The 21,363-nt window shown below is 46.3% G+C and overlaps 1 protein-coding gene across 2 annotated transcripts in view; it reads left to right on the top strand.

The window, feature by feature from the left end:
• The window catches only part of C25H12orf75 (chromosome 25 C12orf75 homolog), a 32,411-nt gene extending 11,709 nt beyond the window's left edge, over positions 1-20,702 (top strand). Inside the window, exons 2-6 of one of the 2 annotated variants that reach the window (XM_057757975.1) lie at positions 3,551-3,575; positions 16,546-16,581; positions 17,224-17,303; positions 17,615-17,647; positions 19,862-20,702. In XM_057757975.1, the coding sequence (XP_057613958.1) occupies positions 3,551-3,575; positions 16,546-16,581; positions 17,224-17,303; positions 17,615-17,647; positions 19,862-19,872 (185 nt within the window). In that variant the 3' untranslated portion in view covers positions 19,873-20,702. Of the gene's footprint in view, positions 1-3,550; positions 3,576-16,545; positions 16,582-17,223; positions 17,304-17,609; positions 17,648-19,861 lie in introns of both variants that reach the window. The other variant, XM_057757976.1, reaches the window with a different exon arrangement.
• Positions 20,703-21,363: the final 661 nt, after the last annotated feature.

The following is a 21,363-nucleotide window of genomic DNA, read 5'->3' as shown; positions in this document are numbered from 1 at the left end:
CTCCGTGGTGCTGCAGCTCCATCTTCTTTGGAGACCCCGGGGCCACTTCTAGGAGCTGCGGGTCCCTGTCGTAGTAAGCTTTTCCATTAAACGTTTTAAATGCCATATTCGGCAGATCTCTGGGAAGTTTGAGGGCCATTATTTATTAAGTATATGTGAGCTAAGCAAACCTTGCTTGTTTTTAGTTACTTGCTTTAGGCTTCATTCTGAAAACACATACAAGAAGCTAAATATAATGTAATTCTCTGTAGTTAATTACATTAGTGTGTAGCATGACTATAAGTATAGTTCTGAACACGTTAAAGAAACTGAACATTTATAAGGTGACTATTAATTTGCATGTCTTAATTATCTTTAACAGTTTACAACAAACATTATAAGATTAGCAGCTAGCTTTATCTATTCAGTTTGAGTCTTAAAAATAATTTCTGAATTTAAGCTCCTTTTATTATCAAAATAAAACAAGCACAGTCCACAGGGAACAGTTTCTTATATGACTCAGTTTCTCAAAAATAGCGTGAGATTTTTTGAGATTTTTTTTTTTTTTTTTTTTTTTTTGGTTTTTCGAGACAGGGTTTCTCTGTAGCTTTGGAGCCTGTCCCGGAACTAGCTCTTGTAGACCAGGCTGGCCTCGAACTCCCAGAGATCAGCCTGCCTCTGCCTCCCGAGTGCTGGGATTAAAGGCGTGCGCCACCACCGCCCGGCGAGATTAAGATCTTAAGTGCGAATAGATCTGATGTAAGGAGAGACTCCTCTGAGCCAGCTGTTCTCAACTTTCCCAATAGTTCCCCATGTTGTGCTGACCCCACCCCCACCACAACATAATTCCCGTTGCTATTTCTCACCTGTAATTTTGTCATCGCTGTGACTCTCATTGCAAACACCAGACAGGCAGGTGTCCTAGGCTTCCCCTCTAAAAGGGTCTTTCACCGCCCCACAAGGGTTGAGACTTAGAACTTGAGAAGGCGCCTCAGGTACTACGCCAGCCTCCTTACGTCATCTCGCTGCGTCGTTAGACAGGAACAGCCCGACTTCCGGTGTTTAGTATTTGGTGCTCATAGCTGTGGCCCTTATTTCTAACCTTTAAAAAAAAGTTCAAATATTAATAATATAAAATATCATTTTATGACCTGCTGCTTTTCCGGGTAAAACAGGTTTAGAGGTCACATTTCACGTACTTATGTACTCTGGTAATTTTCTCACAGGTTTCCTAACAAGTATACAGTTATCTTAAAACAAACAAACAAACAAACAAACCTCTGAAAAGAAGCACTGTGGAGCCAGATTCTCGTACCCTGGTTGCTACTTGGCTTCTCAGGGGCGCCATTCCTCCCCCTTCTGAAAGTGAGGTGCACTTTACAAATTCCGCCTCCCCCCCACGTGGACCTCCTTTTGGAAGGTGACACCCCTCATTCCCACTGAGCCTGCTGTGAGTTCACCATCAGGGAGCCCAGCAGGGAGACGCTCTAATGACACCCGGGGCCTGGTGCCATCAAGGTGAAGAGGATGGATGGAGAGTTCTCGGTGACTGATTGAAGTCAGTGCTGATAGCGTGTGGTGGTTGGCCCTCTAAGCTGCTCTGTCTTCCAGGGTGTCCCAGTCACGAGACACGGCAGCATAAAGATTTAGTGGCTCTTAGACAGACACTGGAGAGGGGACAAGGACACCACTTGAGACTGTTCTGTGCTGAGCCTGCCCGGCATCATCCCTGAGATGCCGCAGTGACTTCTGATGCTCGGCCCCTGCGCGATTGTCCCAGGTCTCTCCAGTGACCATGGACTCAGGATGTGAATCCCAGTTTCTCACACCTCCCCCACCACACGAGGAACGGGAAACCACTCTCTACCCCATCCCATGAATAAAACTAAGATGGTTATTATTTCTTTCTAGTCTTTCTTCTAGATCCTCCCCTTGTTTCAACTCTGGAATTGCTCATTTCGGAGGCATTGATTGTTTATTATTTATTTATACGATCAAAATATCCTGTCCCTGGTTGTTTTTATTGTCTTATTTTTTTTTTTTAATTTTAGGGTGGTGGTTTAAAGGATTTTAAATTCCAAAGTGTCTCTACCTGCTTGTCTGTCTGTCAGTCTCTTCCCCTTTCTTCCCCCATCAAATGTACACATACACACATGCATATACACATATGTGTACACATACATGCATAGTCAGTCATACATGTATGAGTACACCCACAGTGAGTACACACCACACACACATACACGCACACACACGCACACATGCACACACACACGCACACATACACCCCAGATGGAAGACACAGAACGTGGCTTCAACCCTGTCTAGTTACGTGGCATTCAGTGTCTCTTCCATTATGCAATCAACTACTTTGTAAGAACACCTTCCTCAGAACCTGGGAACAACCTAAATGCCTCTTGACTGAAGAATGGATAAGGAAAATGTGATACATTTACACAATGGAGTACTACACAGCAGAAAAAAATTGACATCTTGAAATTTGCAGGCAAATGGATGGATCTAGAAAAAAATCATATTGAGTGAGATAACCTAGACCCAGAAAGACAAATATAATATGTACTCACTCATAAGGGGCTTTTAGACATAAAACAAAGAAAAACCAGCCTACAGTTCACAACCTCAGAGAACCTAGACAACAAAGCAGACCCTAAGAGAGACATACATGGATCTAATCTACATGGGAAGTAGAAAAAGACAAGATCTCCTGAGTAACCCGGGAGCATGTGGTCATGGGAGGGGGTAGAGGAGGAGGGGAGCAGAGAAAAATATATAGCTCAATAAAAACAATTAAAAAATCAAGGAAGAATGAATTGTAGATGTAGTACACACACACACACACATATGTTGCCTTCAAATTTAGTTATATGAAAAATAAATGTTTTCCCTTCCTTTCTCTGGACTGCTGTGGCTGGCCAGCTCATTTTAATTCCCTTGAGAAGGGCAGTCTTTTCTCCCTTGTTTGATTCAAGAGGGCAAGTAAGGTTTCTAGTATTGTTGTCTTAGCTAGTAAAAGCAGTAACCGGGTTCGGAGTTGTTCAGATAGGGTGGGTGCGGGGCCCAGAAGAGCCTCGGACTGTGCTTGCTCTGTGGGTAGAAGTGGAAGGACCTAGACTTACAGCATCTTCTGCCTGCCTTGGGCCAGGTTGGTGTCCACACGGCTTACTTCACCGCATCTGCCGCCTCCATGTTGTTCCTGATTAGTGTGTCATGTGACTCCAGTAGCCACAGTAGACACCAGCCTGCAAGGGGAAGTGAATGGAGAGGTTTCTTGCTTTCATTTTAAAACGTTTTTTAAAAAGTGTTTTTGTGCCAGGTGTGTTGGGGCACACACCAATCCCAGTACATGGGAGGCAGAGGCAGGATGATCTCTGTGAGTTGGAAGCCAACCTTGTCTTCATAGTGAGTTCCAGGCCAGCCAGAGCTGCACAGCGTGAGACTTTGTCTCCAAACACATACACGCACACACACATGTTTCAATCTATTTAGGTATTGGACTTAATCTGTAGAAATACTGTCACACCAATGCAAATCTTTTTCTTTTCTCCCCTAGGTCCAGCGGGAGCAGTTAAAGATGCGTAAGTACGGCACATTTTGGTGTTATAACCCCTCTCCCCAAGAAAGGCTGTTTCTTGTGGCTCTGACCTTCAGGGGACTAGGTATGACAGAAAAGACAGGGGACATTTTCTGTGCTGTGCCCTTGTAGACCTCCTTTGATTCGAAGTGCGATTTGAAGGATGTTCCTATTTGTGATTTTCGTGTTCCCCCTTCAGTGATCCTGGCATTCTGACTTCGCGTGTTAACAAGAAAGAGTACGGTGGTCTTTCCATCACAGCCTGCGCAGAGACTTGGGCTAGTAACAGGTGACAATGAGAACGCTCACCGTGTCACTCATGGGACTCCGTGTGTCTCAGAGCTATCCAGGGAGGAAACTGGAGGAACATTTACTCAAGTGAACACTCACTCGTTTGGGTGGAAATAGCTAGATATTCCTAGATACTCAGGGGAACTGCACAGTCGTTTTCTACAGCCCGAGGGGGTCTTCATGTGTTGATCTTGAGGGGGTTCAAGTGTTGGAAGGTTAGTCCCCAGATTCTTCTGTTAAGACTTTGAGGCTTTCGGGAGGCAGTTAGGGTCCATGGGGTCATGAGAGTTGGAGTCCCCTGGGCATTAGTGATTTCTACGAAGGGGAAGAGAGACCATCCAACTGTGTTTTTGTCTCACCGTTTCCCAGCAGAAGCTAAGCATATGCCACCTTGTGCTCTCAGACTTCACAGCCTCTAGAACCACAACCCAAACATACTTCTATGATTTGAAGTTTACTTGCTATCAGGTGTTTTGTTATAGCCATGGAAACTGGCCCAGGACATCCTTCTGTATAATCTGTGTTGAACTGATCGTTAGACTACAGGACTTAATGACCAGACGTCTCTCTGTGAGGTTTCTTGTGCTCAGGAATGCTGTGTTTCCATTGCTCTCCTTCTCCGCCATTCTACTGGGTCATATCTGTAATCTAGATACAACAAGCCAGCACAGGAGCTCACCGTCTCAGGGGATTTCTGGTTACAGCGCCGGCCTAGTTCTGTTTCTGTTGCTGTGATAAAATACCCCGAAAATTCAAGGGAAGAGGGTGACTTTGACTCCGTTCCAGAGGGATACTTCCAGTCTGCCTCCGCAGGGAAGGCAAGGTCGCAGGTGGAAGGCAGGCCAGGAGGACAGGAAGCTCCTGGTTGCATCAGCATCCAGGAAGCAGAGAGAATAGGAAGTGGGGCCCACCCCCAGTACAGCACTTCCTCCAGTGAGGCTACACCTCCTGAAAGTTCCACAACCTTCCCAAACAGCATCACCAGTTAGGGACCAAGTGTGCAAACACAAACACAAGAACTTACGGGGGGACACCGTACATTCACACTGAACCTATGGAGATTGGGATTAACCTTCCTGCCCCAGGTTAGTTAGATAATGGAGCCACACAATGCCAAGAGAGGATACAAAAGTTTGGTATTTATTGGGTGAGGCTTTCTGGGAAGAACAGGGTTGCACACAGAGTGGTCTGCTTGGATTGGGTTTGTGTTGTGTTTGGGGAATGGTCAGGGTGAGAGATCCTACACAGAAACTGGGTTTGACCTTCCTGATGGCCCAGGGAGGAAGTGGCTAGGCTTTCCTACAGCTTGTGCAGGTTTCAGACTAGAGGCAGAGGAATGAGACTTGACAACTGTCAGCGGTCCAACGTTAAGAATAGAGTCAGACTTTTTTTTTTTTTTAATTATGAAGAGGAATTCGGAGAAGGCTAGAGTGGAGTTATGAAGATTTCTAGGAATTAAATAGCCATTTCATATGAGACTGTTGGGCACAAAAGAAGCAGTAATCACTTGCTTCAAATTCCTGGCATAGTGCTTGAATCTCCAGTGGTTGCTGAAATGACTCTAAATACATTTGTGCCCTTGTCTTCTGTGTATTAAATGAAGTGGCCATCTAAGTGGCGTTTATTATTATAAAATAAAATATGACAAACTGAACACTGCTGAGGGTGCTGAATGTCCCACAGTGTCAGATATCCAGCCAAAATGTAGTTAAAATTTTTAAAAGGTTTTTTATTACGTTCATGTGTGTGCATGTGTGTGTGTGTACATGCCTGTCACGACATACATGTGGCAGTCAGGACAGCTTGGAGCAGCTGATTCTCTCCTTGCACGTCAGTCCTGGGGATAAACACAGGCCATCAGGTTTGTCTGCAGGTGCCTTTCCTCTGCGCCATCTTGTTGACTCAAGATTTGATTCTTTCGATGAAAATAGATAGGCATACCCATTTCGTTAGTGAACCAATTTCTTTAATATGTGGGGGAATTAAATGAACTTTAAAAATACATTTCTTTAAAATGTATTATCAGCAAGTGTTTGGATACCTGTTTTATATTCTAATACACTTGGGGTCACATGACAGTTTCCTAGGCATAAAGGGTCAATGTTGTAGAAGTCTAGCTCTAGGGGAGGCCTCGTCTTATCATCTTTTCCTTCCCCTACTCAGCTGTCTGCTTTCTGTGTGCAAGAATCCACCACAGAACGAAAGGGCCTTCAGCAGACCGCTGTGTTCTGCTGGTGACCAAAGTATAGCCATGGGGTTCTTCAGAAAAACAGGCAGGTGTGCTGGGCTGGGCTTCAAAAAGACACAGACAAAGGAGAGCCATTGTCATGTGCTCGTGGACGGCTCCAGGGGTTTGGATCCAGGCGGTCAGACCCGGGAAACTGCTCTCCCCAGCTTGCCTGTTGCTAACAGCTTTTCCCAGGCTATGGGGGAGATGGCCATTCGATGCTCAGTGACCCTGTGGGAACAGCCCGCTTTCCTTTAGTTTCATCTGAGATGCCCCCTCACCCGCAATGTATGCTCCCCCATGGTGAGGACGCCTTGCCATTCTGAGTCAGACTGTTCAATTGGCTCCCAAAACCAAGCACATGACCTGGTCTTGGCCATTGAGAATTCACCTGGCCCCTGACTCAGAATGGCAAATAGCCTTCAGATTTAAACAATGGAATACTTCACTTAAAACCGAGAGAGTGAAATTTCATTAAGATTCTTTTTTTAGCAAAGCTGTCTTATTGCCACAAAAGGTAGTAGATATAGAGAAAAATATCTAGAAAACACGTCGACAAGCAGCCTTAAATAAATTAGGAACACCCAGTCTTGATTTGTGTTTTGTGCCGTGTTGTGCGTGCTTATGTGTGTTTGTGCGTGTGTGTGTCTTTGTGGTGTATGCATGGGAGTGTGTGGGTATACACACCCATGCACACACATGGAGGTCAGAGCAAGATGTCAATTGTCCTCCCCCTATTGCTGTCTACTGTTCTGCCTGGAGACAGGGTCTCACTGTATTTTTAGGCTGGCTGGCCAGCAGCTCCCGGGATTTGCCTTTCCCTCTCCCCAGTGCTGAAGTTACACACACACACACACACACACACGTCTAGGGTTTTACATGGGTCCTGGGGCTTTAAACTCAGGTGCTCCTGCTTGAAGAAGAAACACATCTTAATGTCAATGTCTGGCCTCTTCATGTGCACCCATGAGCGAACACACCCACACCCATGAACACACAAAAGCTAAAGTTGTTCTGTGTGATAGTTCTTCTTGGTTGTCAACTTGAGTATATCTGCAATGAGCTAAAACCCCCAATGGAGGACCACAACTGTGAGAGATCTTTGCTTAATTTGAAGTGGGAAGATCTATTTCCAGTCTGGATCTTAGAGGTAAGAAGACACGCCTTTAACCCAGATCTTTCGAGCCGGGGAAACCCACCTCTAATCCAGGCCATGCCTTCTGCTGGACGTCTGTAAAAGGACATGGAGAAGGACGGTTTTGCTCCTTGCCTGCTTGCCCTTGCCTTGCTAGCACATCCACTCCCTCCCTGACATTGGAGCTCACTTCTTCAGGGTTAAGCATCTACTGAAGAGCAGCTGAGACCCCAGCCTCATGAACTAAGCCACCACTAGATTCTTGGACTTCCTGTTGACAGCTAGCCATCATTGGACTAGCTGAACCACAGCCTGTAAGTCGTTCCAATAACTCTCTCTCTATATATATTCATCCTATAAGTTCTGTTAGCTTAGAAAACCCTGACTAATATATTCATTCTGTACTCTGCAATATCAAATATCAGCCAAGATTTAATTCATTAGGGAAGAACAAAGCACATTCATCTCAAAGTTATACAAATTTGTATTCGTCTTAATAAATACTTAAATAGTATTTATATCAAATAATTGCTCTTAAATACACTATTTATTAGCAGTGAATGTTTGGCTTGTGTATTTATTTTATGTACCTCTATCCCAGGAGTTGTATGAAAACGTCTGGGGAGAAAAGATGCCGGGAGGTGATACACGGCCCCCGTGTGCATTATCCCGGCAAACGGGAGCCACAATTATGGATGACTTAGAGAATGCTGAAAGCACTGGTTGGGGGTTCTGTCATGAATATCTCATGGCAGAAGGCACAGCACATGAAAGGTCCTGCTGAGAGTGGAAGCTGTAATTCTCATTGGTGTCACGGTTGGGTTTTCCACAGGTAGGACCCAGGAGAGTAGGAAGGGGAAGAGGGAGGGAGGGAGGGAGGGAGAGGGAGGGAGGGAGGGAGAGCGAGAGAGAGCGAGAGCGAGCGAGCGAGCGAGCGAGCGAGAGAGAGAGAGAGAGAGAGAGAGAGAGAGAGAAGCATTAGGGACGGAGAGCGATAGATGTCTGGCTGTTAAACCAGGCAGAAAAGGAAAGGAAGCCCAAAGGGCTGATGGGAAGGACAATTGGGAAGTGGGGGCGTGGCCTCCGGAGGGTTGATGTGTGGGACCAATAGGAAGGTGGGGGCTCTTACTGAGATGAAGCAGAGCAGAGAGCGTGATTCTAGGAAGATCAGAGAGAGGCACTGTTGTTCCCTTCCTTGGGGGTGGGATGACTTTTTACTCCAAAATATCACGAGAGCCAAGCCCCATGGAGCAGCAATGGGATTATGTCAGTAGTGTCGCTGGGAACACTTAAAAACCTGTGGTGGCTGTGCTGATCAAAGGGACTTGACCACGTAGCACAACTGTCTCAGTAAGGGTCTCTGTCTCTGTGATAAAACACCGTGACCAAAAGCAACTCGGGGGGCAAAGAGTACTTCAACTTCTGGTCGCACTCTGTCACTGAGGGGAGTCTGGGCCGGAGGGAACCTAGAGGCAGAGCGGAAGTAGAGGCCGTGGAGAATCTTGCTTACCAGTTTGCTCCTGATGCCTTGCTGGGTCTCACACTCCTCTGGACCACCTGCTCTGAGGGTGCGGTGGGGGCGGGTGGTAGGAGAGCCCCTCCCGCGGTTAGCTGGGGACTCCCACATCCAGCGTGGGTGAGGAAAATGCCCCCACAGGCTAATCTGGTGGGGACATTTTCTCATTTGGGGTTTCCCCTTCTCACTTGACTCTAGCTAGGGTCAAGACGCACAAACACCAGGTAGCACAATGTCACGCTGTTCTCCATAAATGTGTAAACGTATTTGTTATTTAAATAGTAAATTAAAAACTCTCGTGATTTATGTAATAGTTAAGAAAAAAAGGAAGAACAGAAGAGCTCAAGCCATGAGAGGCTGAACACCACCAAGCCAGTGGTAGAGAGACAGGCTTTGGGTCAGAGCCATAATCTTTAGTGGTTTTGGAGTTTTTCTAAGCAGGGGCACTTGACTCCAAAGAGGAGACTTCCTGAGTGTTGGTGGAATTGGCCCTGTCTGAAAGCTCAGCGGGGAGCTTAGGAGGAGGCTCTGTCCAGTGTTTGGAGATCCTGGGCTATTTGAAAACAAGCTGTGTTTTCTTGAGGCCCTGAGCAGAACTGGTACCACAGGGGGAAAGGCAAGCTTTCTGAAGGTAAGGAGACAGCATTTTCCTGCCTTGCTTATAGCAATTGATAACTCTACCACAGCTTCCTAAGGCTGTGGGTCTTCTTCACAAAGAGAGCAATTAGTACATCAGTGGAAGGTTGGGAATGCAATTTAGCCCTTGGTCACTCTCCTCTGGGCCGAGGTTGAAAGTCCCCAATTTGAAGTCAATGATACTTATGCTCACCCCGGGGGTGGGGAGGAATGCGGCCAGTCTTGGCTGTGGAGCTCTTCCAGGCAAAGAGCGAAAACAAACAGTTGGAAGAAGCTGCAGACAAATGAATCAGACCTCATAAAGTCCCTGGCAGAAGAATAATTCAGTTGGAAATCACCTATCACTGTTCGGTGGATTCGATCTGCACCACAACGTTGGGTACACTTCTCACGACCGCAACAAACACCTGACAGAAATGACTTAAACACTGATGTCGGCCGGGTGTCGGTCCCTCCTGGGGGCGGCCATGGTGGCAGGAGCAAGGGGCAGAGCCATTCATGTCACCAGGAAGCAGTGACATGAACATGAGTCAGGAGCGAGAGAGGTGCCTGTGCCTTCCAAGGTCCACGTCTTCTGTCAACTAGCCTCTTAAAGTTTCCGTGGCCTCCAGAAATTGTGCCTCCAGGCGGGCAGGGCGGGGCATAGGTGTTTAAAACATAAGCCTAGGGGCTGGAGAGATGGCTCAGTGGTTAAGAGCACCGCCTGCTCTTCCAAAGGTCCTGAGTTCAATTCCCAGCAACCACATGGTGGCTCACAACCATCTGTAATGGGGTCTGGTGCCCTCTTCTGGCCTGCAGGCAGACACACAGACAGAATATTGTATACATAATAAATAAATAAATTAAAACATAAGCCTACTGGGGGATGATTTCAGATTCAAACCCGAGGAGCGGGGGGGGGGGGGCACCATTTAAAGAAACTCAAAAGAAAGTTAAATTCTAAAGAAAGTTGGGTTTACAAGTGACGAATTATAATATAATTACAGCAAATATAATTTAGAAGCAAATATATTGTCACTTAATAAGCCTGTTCCAGCCAGGTGTGACGTTCCCACCTGTCATCCCAATGGTCCAGAAACGGGACACAGAAGGGTTGTGGAGGGTTTGAGACTAGCCTGGGCTACCAGAGACTTTGTCTCGAAAGCCATAATAAAAGCCAGAGACAAAACTAAACAACCTCCCCTGCAACAAAGCAAAAACCTGTTTCAAACGGTCACCATGAAAAATAAAACACAGCCAGGCAGAATGGAGCTGGCTCTGCCTCTTCCGCGTTAAATTTGTTCTGTTTACCAATTGAGGTGAGTGCGGCCTCCTCCGTGGCACCCAGACGTGGATGGGGGAGGCTTGGGCGCTGGGTTGTTTTTCCGCTTCTCAGAGCAGCTTTGTAAGCAGAGCTTTATATTTAGAATGGTTTTTCTTGATGAATAAGTGAAAAAAGCATACTAGGTTTTTGCCGCGTAAATGTTCGTTCTGGAAAGCAGAGGGGAGTGAGAACCTCCTGGTTTCCAGGCAAACCGAAGCTTGGAGGAATTAGAGATCATTCATTGGAACAGCTGCCGTGTCTAGTTGTTTGCCGTTTGTCTTGGAATGTGCCATGGTTTCGTGATTTTACTACCGAAGGCTTTGGCGTTTTAACTGTGGTTCATTCAACTGTGATGCTGAGAAAATGCAATGATGAAGATACTTTGAATACCATATATTATTGAAGAAAAAAATGGAGTTTAAACAAATGTATGACCATTATTGGCACTTCTGGGGATTGCATCCAGGGCTTTTAATATCTCAGGCGAGCTGAGTTATAGCCCAACCCCTCTTCTTATTTTTAATTTTAAAATAGTGTCTCACTAAGTAGCCCAGGCCGGACTTGAACTTGTAACCCTCTAACCTCCATCCCTCTTTTGAGTTGTTGGGAAAACTTGCTTGGGTCACCAGGCCTGCTTACAGTTTATATTTGGTGGATTATTGCTGAATAAGGTTTCTTTGAGTGGAAAGTTCTAGTTGCTGGTCGAATGAAAATCATAGTGTAAAATAAGTGAAAGATTTTATTATGTCCTGTACAGATGGTTGGTTTTTTTTTTTTTAAATGATCATGTACGAAATACATTGTTGCAAATCTGGGTGGAGGAAAGCACACTTTTTGCTGAACAATCACAGGCTGTGGCCAGTTGGAGGTGCTCCATCTTCTAGAAGTCAGCTTACCAAAAGATAGAGCTTATTGATGGCCAAGGAGACGTTCAGTTTCTGCTTCACTTACAAGAAGAGGATGGAGCAGAAAGGTGTGTGATTATTTGTGGCGTCTGAGTCAATGTGTGATTGACTCTGATATTGAAGACAGAACCACGCTGGCTGTGGCACGCTCACAGGAAGTAGCTTCAAGTGGGCTCAGTAGGCACCATCTATAATCTTAGATGCGATGATTGTCCTGGCCGTCTGCAGTGTGAGTCATGTCTCAGCTACCAGCGGAGGAGGTACCCACAATCCCAAGAGTTACAGTGGCCGGTCCCACTTTCAGTAATATCTGGTTTTGCAAACATTCTTATTGATGTTGTGACCGGAGTTCTGAGTCAGAGTTCTGGGAATCTGTGGTCTTAATCATGGAGATTATTATACTCAGTGGGTGGCTTTAACCCTGACATCTTTCTCCTTGAAAGCCTGTTCTTTGGTAAAAGAAGCTAAGTTGTTGCCAACAAAGAAAGAGAGGTGCCATTTCGATGGAATGCTAATGTATTTTATAAATTTCGTTCCCAATGGTTAGCGGTTGATTCTTTGAAATGTTCCTGTCGTTTAAAACATTTTAAACTTGCCGTAAATGACTAGAAATATTTCTCTCATTTTTTTCAAATATTAAACTACATTCCACATAATTTTCAAAGGGTGGGAATGATTAAATGAAACACAATCTTTTTTATCTTATTTTTTTTTTTACTGAACTATACAGTTTTCTCTGATCCCCTCCATTCCTCTCCCCTCCCCTTCTGCCCTCTCCCATGGATCCCATGCTCCCAATTTACTCAGGAGATCTTGTCTTTTTGTATGTCCCATGTAGTTTAGATCCATGTAAGTCTCTTTTAGGGTCCTCATTGTTGGATAGGTTCTCTGGGATTGTGAATTGTTGGCTGGTTTTCTTTGCTCTATGTCTAAAAGTCACTTATGACTGAGTACATATGATATTTGTCTTTCTAAAAGAAAAACAAAACCAAGATTGCATCTGTGACCAGACACCTGATCTGGGTCACCACAATAGAGAAGGTGTGAGCCTTGCTCTCAGTCTTGAGACCCAAGATTCAGTCTCCCGGTAACAGGGAGGCCAGCTTGCTCCAAGGAAGCTCGGCACTGCAGGAGGACATCCTGGAGATGAGCCTCTGAGTCTTTGCTGACGTAACTGTGCCCAGAGCAAAAGGCAGGCGCTAGACCGCTTACCGAGTACCAGCTCCTGGTTCCGCGTTGACGTTAACGCTGGAGGACCTTCGTGGCAACTCCTGCTCCCTATTCCCAGAGGGCCCTGTGTAGCCCAGTAAAGAAAATGGAATTGGGGCCAAGGTCGATGTTAGGGTGGGTGTTGTAGTCTGCAGATCCACGCTCTTGGGTGCTTTCCGAGCTCTCAAAGTCGTAATCGGAATTGGAATTGCGTACTTGCCAGCTGGCTGCATCCCCTAGCGGCCCTCTGAAGTCACTGTCGCTAAGACCAAATGGAAACCCAGAGAAAGCCTGCAGAATTTTCTTTCCTTGCTGGGATAACAGGCAGGTCAGAGGGGATCCTCAGGGCCTTGCTGTGATTAATGTTCTCCACGAAGACTTGAAAACATGAATTCACAGAGGCACCGTTCCCACGCATTATGGGATTTAACTTACCCGTTGGGTGGTAGAGGAGGCAGGTTCATCTTAGAGAATGATTTTGGGTTATTGTACACTTCACCTGATGGCGACTCAAATTTGAACCGGAAAGGAGTGGCGTGTGTATGGGGGAAAATAATGAATCTTCCGTGTCAAAGCCTGTGTCCTGAAAAATATTGTTTCTCTGTGCCAGAGCCGTTTGTGTTATGAGGCATGGCCCGTTGTACCCAGCATGTTCGTCCGTGTGTTAGATGAATCCTCTGGTTTCCCTCACCGTCTGCTCTGCAGTGTTCTGATCTTACTGACACCACACGCCACGCCACGCCACGCCACGCCCCACCCCACCCCACCCCACCCCACACCACACCACACTGTTCAGCCCATCAGCCACCTTGGTAGCGCTGGCAGCTGGTGAACAGAAAACAAGAAGGATTCCATATACTCAACGACACACCCTCAGTTCAGGGATGGAGGCAGACTCCACCCTCAATGCCACATCATACATTAGTGGCCAGACAGCAAAAGGGAGAAGCACAACCTGTATGCTTTCCCATGTATGCGCAGGTGGTCATGCGTGTTTGGTTGTGTGCATGTGTGTGCATGTACACGTGCAGGCCAGAGGACAGCCTTGGGAAGTGTTCGTCAATTTTTTTAGCACTAATAAAAACCCAGAGAGAGAAATTGGGGTTCAACCCAAAAACCAGAAAAGCAAGGCAGCCAAGCCACTAGAGAAGTCTTAGCTCTACCAAGGCTGGGCGACCGTAGGCTAAGCCGACTGAGCCTCTCTCTCCTCCCATTTTATATTCCTTCTAGTGCTGGGATTAAAGGCGTGACTCCCTGGAACTGTGATTAAAGGTGTGAGCCACCGGCACCCGGATCTATTTCTGAATTGATTTTTGTAGCCCGGGGTGGCCTTGAACTCACAGAGATTCATCTGACTCTGTCTCCCAAATCGTGGGATTAAAGTTGTATGTCACCATTGCCTGACTTCTGGTCTTCAGGCAAGATTTATTTATCAAAATACAAATAATATACCACTACAAAATTTAACTTCTTTTTCACAACTTCATACTTGAGCAGTTCATCTACATCACCCTGCCCCCTAACTCCTCCCGAGTCCCCCTCCCTCCCAGATTCACAATCTCTTCAAACACGCATGTATATCTGAGCCCATTCAGTGTTGCTCACACGGATGTGTGTCTAGGGATAACCTCTTAGGATTGAACAACCTATGTGTGAACCCACCCTGGAGGAAACTGGTTCTTCCTCTCTCAGCAGCCTTTGCCCATTCTTCTAGGAGAGGGACAGAATTTCCTCCGTCCATGTTGGTACATTAACTGGTATGGTTCAACCTTGCTTTTGAAACAGAATCTCCCACTGGCCTGGCACTTGCCCATTTGGTAGGCGAGGCGTGTTTGCTTCTGTTTGCGTTTGTGTTGCGTGTGTGCGCGTGTGTGCCTGTGTATGCATGTATTGTTCTTGTATTTGTATATTTGCATGTTTGCATATGTTTGTGTGTGGATATGTTTGTCCACACATACGTGTGTGTATTCATGTACATGCGTGTGTGCACATGTGAAGGACTTCTGTTAGAAAATGGCACATCCCAAATGATATCTGCCTATGTAATTGTGTGTCTGTGTTCGTGTGTGCTCGGCTTCTTTCGGAAAAATGTCACATTCCAGTGATCTTTTCCAGGGCAGCCTAGCAAGGTGACTCTTGGAAATCTAAACTTTCTCACTCCTGCTCCCTGAGCTCAGCGGGCACCTCTTCACCTGCTTGCTCCACAGCCTGGCTGTTCGTGAGCGCAAGGACGCTGTGGACAGACAGGACTCTCAGCTGGAGCCTAAAACCCCGTCACCTTAAGGCAGTTCTATCGGCCTGTTGGGCTTTTGGCTCTGCAACCCCAGGCCTCACTCTTCCCAGGAACCTGAAGCTTGCTAAAACGTTCTTCCTGTATGAGGCCCATGTGGCTGGGGAGAGCCACTCCACCCCGCCTGGGAAGGTGTGCTCACCTTCATATTGTTAGGACAGGCTTCAGTTTCTACTGACAGCTGAGTGAATGCCAGCTTGGACTTTTCCTTCCCCCGAGGAGATCCATCGAGGGCAATCAGCTGCTTCTGTTCCTCCTCTGCCTGGACCTGGTTTTCCAGATGATTCTGATGTAAAAGCTGGTCAGGAAAAGCTCTATAGTTTGGGGAAAGGAATGGCATAGCAACAGGAAAAATTTGCTTAGATGATGACTCTTAGCAGCAGCTACAGGCTCCTTCTAAAATGACTACAGCCCAGCCAGGATTCTCCCCCATCTTGCTTCCTCTTCCCTTGAGTGGGACAGTGTAAGTTGGAGCTGGGGCTGGGGCTGTGCCGGTGTCTCCAATACAAATTAGCAGGGCTCGGGGAGTCTGGAATCACACAGGTGGGTTCAGACTCTGGCTCTGTTCTGTGCTGTAACCTTCAGTCCTATAGAACCATGGTTTTTCATCTTCAAAGGGAAGTGAATGCCGATTGAGAAGGATGGGGATGAAGGTGTCTGGAATAGCCTCATGAGCCAGTGGAGTCGGGAGGCAGGCGATGCTCAGTGCTTTCCTGAGCTTGGCACGGAGGCAGCTTCACCTCTGAGAAACCAGCACAGTGATCTCTTGTTGGGGCTAGTTTTGGACTTTTCTCTTTCTCCTTGCACAAAAGACCATGGAGCCTAGGGCATGAGTGCCCACCTGAACGTTTTTGGTCTCCAGGATTCTCTGCACTGATGTCAGGGGTGAAATTCTCAGAGGTGTTGGGAGAGCACAAATGCGTCTCATCCTTACCTGATACCCGGGAGGGACTGGTTGATAGTGACTTGCTTCATTTTACTTGGCTCCATCCTTTGAACAGAGGGAAATAAAACCGGCATTAACTCTTCCCCTTCCACTACTGCAGTTGTGCTGATCCAGGGGCACAAGGGGCTCCCTGTCATAGGCAGGGCAGGCAGGAACTGAGGGGTTACCTGCTAGAGCCCTTACCGTAGAGCCGAAGTCCAGGCAGCTTGTCGCCGTCGCTCACCCGAGGGCTGGAGGACAGTTTTCTGTTTAGCCTTTCCTGTCTCAGGCTGACCCCTGTCCCTGATCGGGTTTGGCAGTCAGGTTTCTAGCTTTTGTTGAACGTATCTATTTTGATATGTAGAAAATCGCCTGACCTTTAGTGTGTGGTCAGAGCCAGGCAGAGCACTGGGCTGTAGATGTACAGAGCGGGTAGCCAATGTGAAGTCAGGCATAGTGACCTCGCCTTCTGTAACCGAAGCTGAAGTGTCTGCTGTGTGACCGCACGGCTCATGGCAACTGTTTCTGGGCTTTTAGGACAGAAGACTCAATAACGGACGAAGATAAGAGGAGGTATGTGTGCCCGTGTCACGTGAGTGATTCTGGCCGTAGTGCACGGATGTGACCACTCTAGCACAGGATGACGACACATTTTCTGTCAGGTGACACACTAGCAGGGACACGGGACCTGAAACGGCAGAGGCCCAGACCCAGGATCTCAGCTGCGACCCAGCAGCTCTGCCCTGCGATTGTGGCCCTGTGCCATCTGTTCTGCTCCCGGCCGACTCCCCTCCTCACCTCTGCGCTTCCTCGGGTCCCCTCTGCTCTGCGTTCCTGGGCGTCCTGCCTCATGCTGTCCATGCCTTTCCCTGTGAGGAAGTGATTTTTGAATATCCACGTTGCTTAATGCCACAGGGATCTCTGAGTTTTCCCTAAGCAGTGATGGACGCAGGTCACATATCGCTCGACCCTACGTCACTATCTGTACTTAGCTCACTTCTTTTCTTTCTCATTACAAGCAAAGAAGTTAAAATTCTTGCTTATTTAATAGAGTTATTTTTCCCAAAGCTTCCTTTTAACATAGAAAAGCGTGAATCTTTGAAAAGTCATGAGTTATCTTCACAATCATTTAATTGTTTGGAGTGGTTTGTCTTTTTTTTTTTTTTTGATGGTTCTCTCCCTCTTGCATCCTTAAATTGATCTAATTTCTTAAAGAAACTATGGTGGAGTGTACGTTGGTCTGCCTTCTGAAGCTGCCAATATGGTGTCTAGTCAAGCAAAGACAGTACGGAAAAGTAAGCAAGGGTTGTGTGGGGCTTATTTCCTTAAAAAGGCGTGCGTGTGTGTGTGTGTGTGTGTGCGTGCCTGTGTGAGCACACATGTATGGGTGTGTGTATATATGTATGGGTGTGTCTATGTGTGTGTATATATATGAATGTGTGTGCATGTGCACATTATGGGTGTGTATATATATATATATATATGAATGTGTGTGTGTCCATCTGTCTGTGTATGTGTGTGTGATATTGTTTGTAGCTTTGTGGGAAATTATAATGAATTTTTAAAAAGATCTAAACACTAACTGTTATTTTCTCTCGAAGATTAGAGGAAGATAACGTGATGTCTGGACAGTCAAGAGGTACTGTGTCTTTTCCTGAATTGCCTTGTGTGTTTAACCTCGTTAATGAAGGGACTGCTTGTGATGTCTCTGTGCATGCGTGTCTCCTCCTGTGACGTGAGTGTTTCATTCTAAAGAGACAGAAGCTCAGCTCCATTTTCTTCTGAACTGCCATGGTTTCACTTCGGTCTTTCCCAACTCCAGTGCGATTTGTTCAGTAAGCGTGAGCTGCGTGCCTGCCTAAGATATCAGGGCTTACCCAAACTCAGAAGGGCTTAGAACTTGAATGACAGCTGGAAGGTCTCGGTCAGAGACTCTGGCTAGGACTCGGGGATCGGTATACACAGTGTGTAGAGTTTAAGAGGTGATGCGTCCATCACTGGTTGAGATGGGTGCTCGTCCTGGCTGACACAGGAGCAGGTATGTGGGGAGGGAGAATTTCTATTCTCTTGGTCCCATGGCGTGGGCTGTGTTTGGCTCTCCACTCTGTGCCGTTTCTTACCAAACACACCCAGCCTCTTTTGCAGCCCCCACTCAGGAGTGCTGCTTCCCAAGAGAGTCCCTTCTCTGTTGGAAGTCAGACTCTTCCCCCTACTGGCTGAACAGGTTACTTTTCCTTTGTGACCTCCCGTCTCATAATCTGTAGACTGGATCTTTTGCTTAGACATGAAGGTTGTTGTGAGGATCAAATGAAATAAACGGCAGCTTTTGCTTTCCTCATTGCCAGCTTATTTCTCCTCTTCTCCCTCTCCCTGTCTTCCCCAGCTTGCTCACTGGGGAGTGAGATTTGATAGCTGTTTGCCTCTGTGAGTGGGGGTCAAAGGTTACCGCAGTGACGGTCAAGCAGTTACTGCTGACCGCCCACACCTGGCTGAAATACTCGCTCACTGCTCATGGATCCCAGTGTGTTCTTCATGGATCCCAGCGTGTTCTTTGATTGCATCTCCATGTAGTCGTTTGATCCCGTTTCCTTTGTGCCTCGCCTTTGAATTACCCAAAAGGTTTTCTCAACTGAAGGTCTTGGCTGTCCGTTTTCGTGAGTGGCTATGTGTCCATCGTTCCGTTTGTCTGTGACACTCCTACATCTGTGACTGACAGGCGTTGTGCAGACCCCTGACGGGAGGACTGTTCCCTGGGGGATTTCGGTACAAAGGACGAGCTACAGGTTTTGGCCAACACCGTCTTTCTGACTGGAATTCACCCCGTGAGCTCATTCTGCTATTTTGGGGGACCAAATCGATGAATGGCTTTCTGCATCTTGATCTGACACGGTTAGGTAGTTTCTTATGCCCCGGACTCTATAGTGGAAACCACGGCCACACAGCTGTGCCCTTTTGAGAGGCATCTTCTACCCAGGAAGGAAGTGGTGGCCCAGGCCTGCTCTCAACTGAGCCAGCCAAAAGGAGCTCACGTGATGGCTCTCAGATGCCAGTGTGGACCAGCTCCGTCAGTGTCCCTGGGGGAGCCCCACAGGCTGTGAGTGGTTGGATCCTCTCTGCAGGGTAATTCCGGGAAGGGATCGTGTATGACTGACAATCTATATTATGAGTGTGGTGCCGATATGCACGCAGCCTGCTTTGGTTATTGTTATTCTGTATTTCAATTTTTTTTTTTTTTGATTTTTCGAGACAGGGTTTCTCCATAGTTTTTGGTTCCTGTCCTGGAACTAGCTCTTGTAGAACCAGCCTGGCCTCAAACTCACAGAGATCCGCCTGCCTCTGCCTCCCGAGTGCTGGGATTAAAGGCGTGCGCCACCACCGCCTGGTTTGTATTTCAATTCTTAATTGTATTTTTTATAAGTTTCTCAGCATCCAATTTTATCTCTTTATATAAATATTATCAACATTCAGAACTATACTGCCCAATAATAAATCTTAAGTAGCTGTTGATTGGCTGTTGAAAATGTGCTCTACTTAAAGGCAAATTCAGTAAATAATTTTCAGGCTTAAGACATGTGCTTTTTGGGGGCTGGAGAGATGGCTCAGTGATTAAGAGCACTGCCTGTTCTTCCAAAGGTCCTGAGTTCAAATCCCATCAACCGCATAGTGACTCACAACCATCTGTAATGGGGTCTGGTGCCCTCTTCTGGCCTGCAGGCATACATGCAGACAGAATACTGAGAATACTGTATACATAATAAATAATCTTTAAAAAAAGACATGTGCTTTTATCTTAGTTGTGATTTTTGAGTTTTGCTAATTCTTTTTCCCCGCCTTTTCTTTTTTCTTTTCACAGCCCACACATGAATTTGGAAGGAATTTGGCTCCGGGGACATTGTATCTTCAAACAAATCCTGCAAGACTGTCCCCTGCTGTGCCACCTCTCCCAAATCCTTAGTGTGTAGTGAAAGCCATGGAGACACACTGTGCGTTGTGGCCATAGAAGGAAATTGGTAGACTTGGTGCTCACTGGGGGACTCAGCGTCACCACCAGTGAGGGAGCCTAAGGCTGTTGCCACGCAGCCTGGGCCACCAGGCCTCAAAGTGTTTTCCATCCTGGCCACTCCTCCCAGTTCACAGAAGTCTTGTCTTTTCACTGATACTCTTTTGATAGTTTTTATATAACGCAATCCTTACTGTATTTATAACCTTATGTTAGGACCATATAAAGGAATTACCTGAAGTAATATATCCTCTCTGGTCCTTTGACGTTTCTCCTTCGTCATTTTTCCAGCTGTGAAGTTGGTAATAGAGTCTCACAACTCTCCCTTTCTCACTAGCCGGTTTAAAACTTTCATTTAAATGTAAGAGGATTCCCTCTGTTGAGGATATTGCAAGTATTTGAAAACGAACCAGTTAAATGTGCATGCTCCCCACACAGGTGTGGATTAAATTCCCGTTTACTTTAGTCAGAGGCTCACATGGCTCCAGAAATCCTCCAGCTGCCCAGTTGCCCGTTCTCCCCGTGTAATTAGAGCATCTCGTCGTGTTAATTCCGTACTGTCGCTTAGGACTACGGTTGATATTTGGTGGGACATCCAGAAAGTTCCGAATTTGCTAACAACGTGCACATCTACTTATGACTGCAGTGTAAGCAACCGGGTTTACCGGCGTATTTCAACCATTAAATATTTTTATCCCCCTTTACCTGGCTTTCTTAATCATTTTCAAGAAACAACTTTCAAAAAAGCTACATGTGGTATTATCATATGTAAACACCGTATATCAGTATGTACAAATAACACTGGTTAAATAGATTACTATGAGAAGTGGGGGTTTTCCCTAAGAAAGGCTCTGTCTTCTATATTTGGTTGATAATGCTAACTGTGGAGCCATCAAATTGCAAAACAAAAAAGTAAGGGTTACTAAGAACTTATGAGGCGTATATTCCTCTCGACGTCCATAAGCTCAACATGGCACTCGGGGGGGACGTCGATGTTTATATAAGTAATAATAATAACCCCGAGGAGCTTGAGGCACAAGAGTCAAGGGTTCAAGGCCAGCTGGCTCCACAGTGAGTTTGAGACCAGAATGGACTACATGAGACCCTATCTCAAAAAATATTTCAATTAAAAAACACCAACTACATTGACTCTGGAAAACTTAATTTACAAATCTCTTTAGATAGATAGGAGAATGTAAGGATTGACTGGGGATACAATTCAATTCTAAACGAACGTCATCTGTTTCCTGGGCCTCTTCTGTTGGTGTTCCAACCCCAGCTTGCACCAAGTTCCAATTAAATTGATCACCCTTGTCTCTTCTTCCTGATAACATGTTTCTCAGCTTTTCCTTGTT

This window comes from Chionomys nivalis, chromosome 25 (genome assembly GCF_950005125.1).
Source record: "Chionomys nivalis chromosome 25, mChiNiv1.1, whole genome shotgun sequence".
Lineage (NCBI taxonomy): Eukaryota > Metazoa > Chordata > Mammalia > Rodentia > Cricetidae > Chionomys > Chionomys nivalis.
This window is presented reverse-complemented; position numbering and strand designations above follow the sequence as displayed.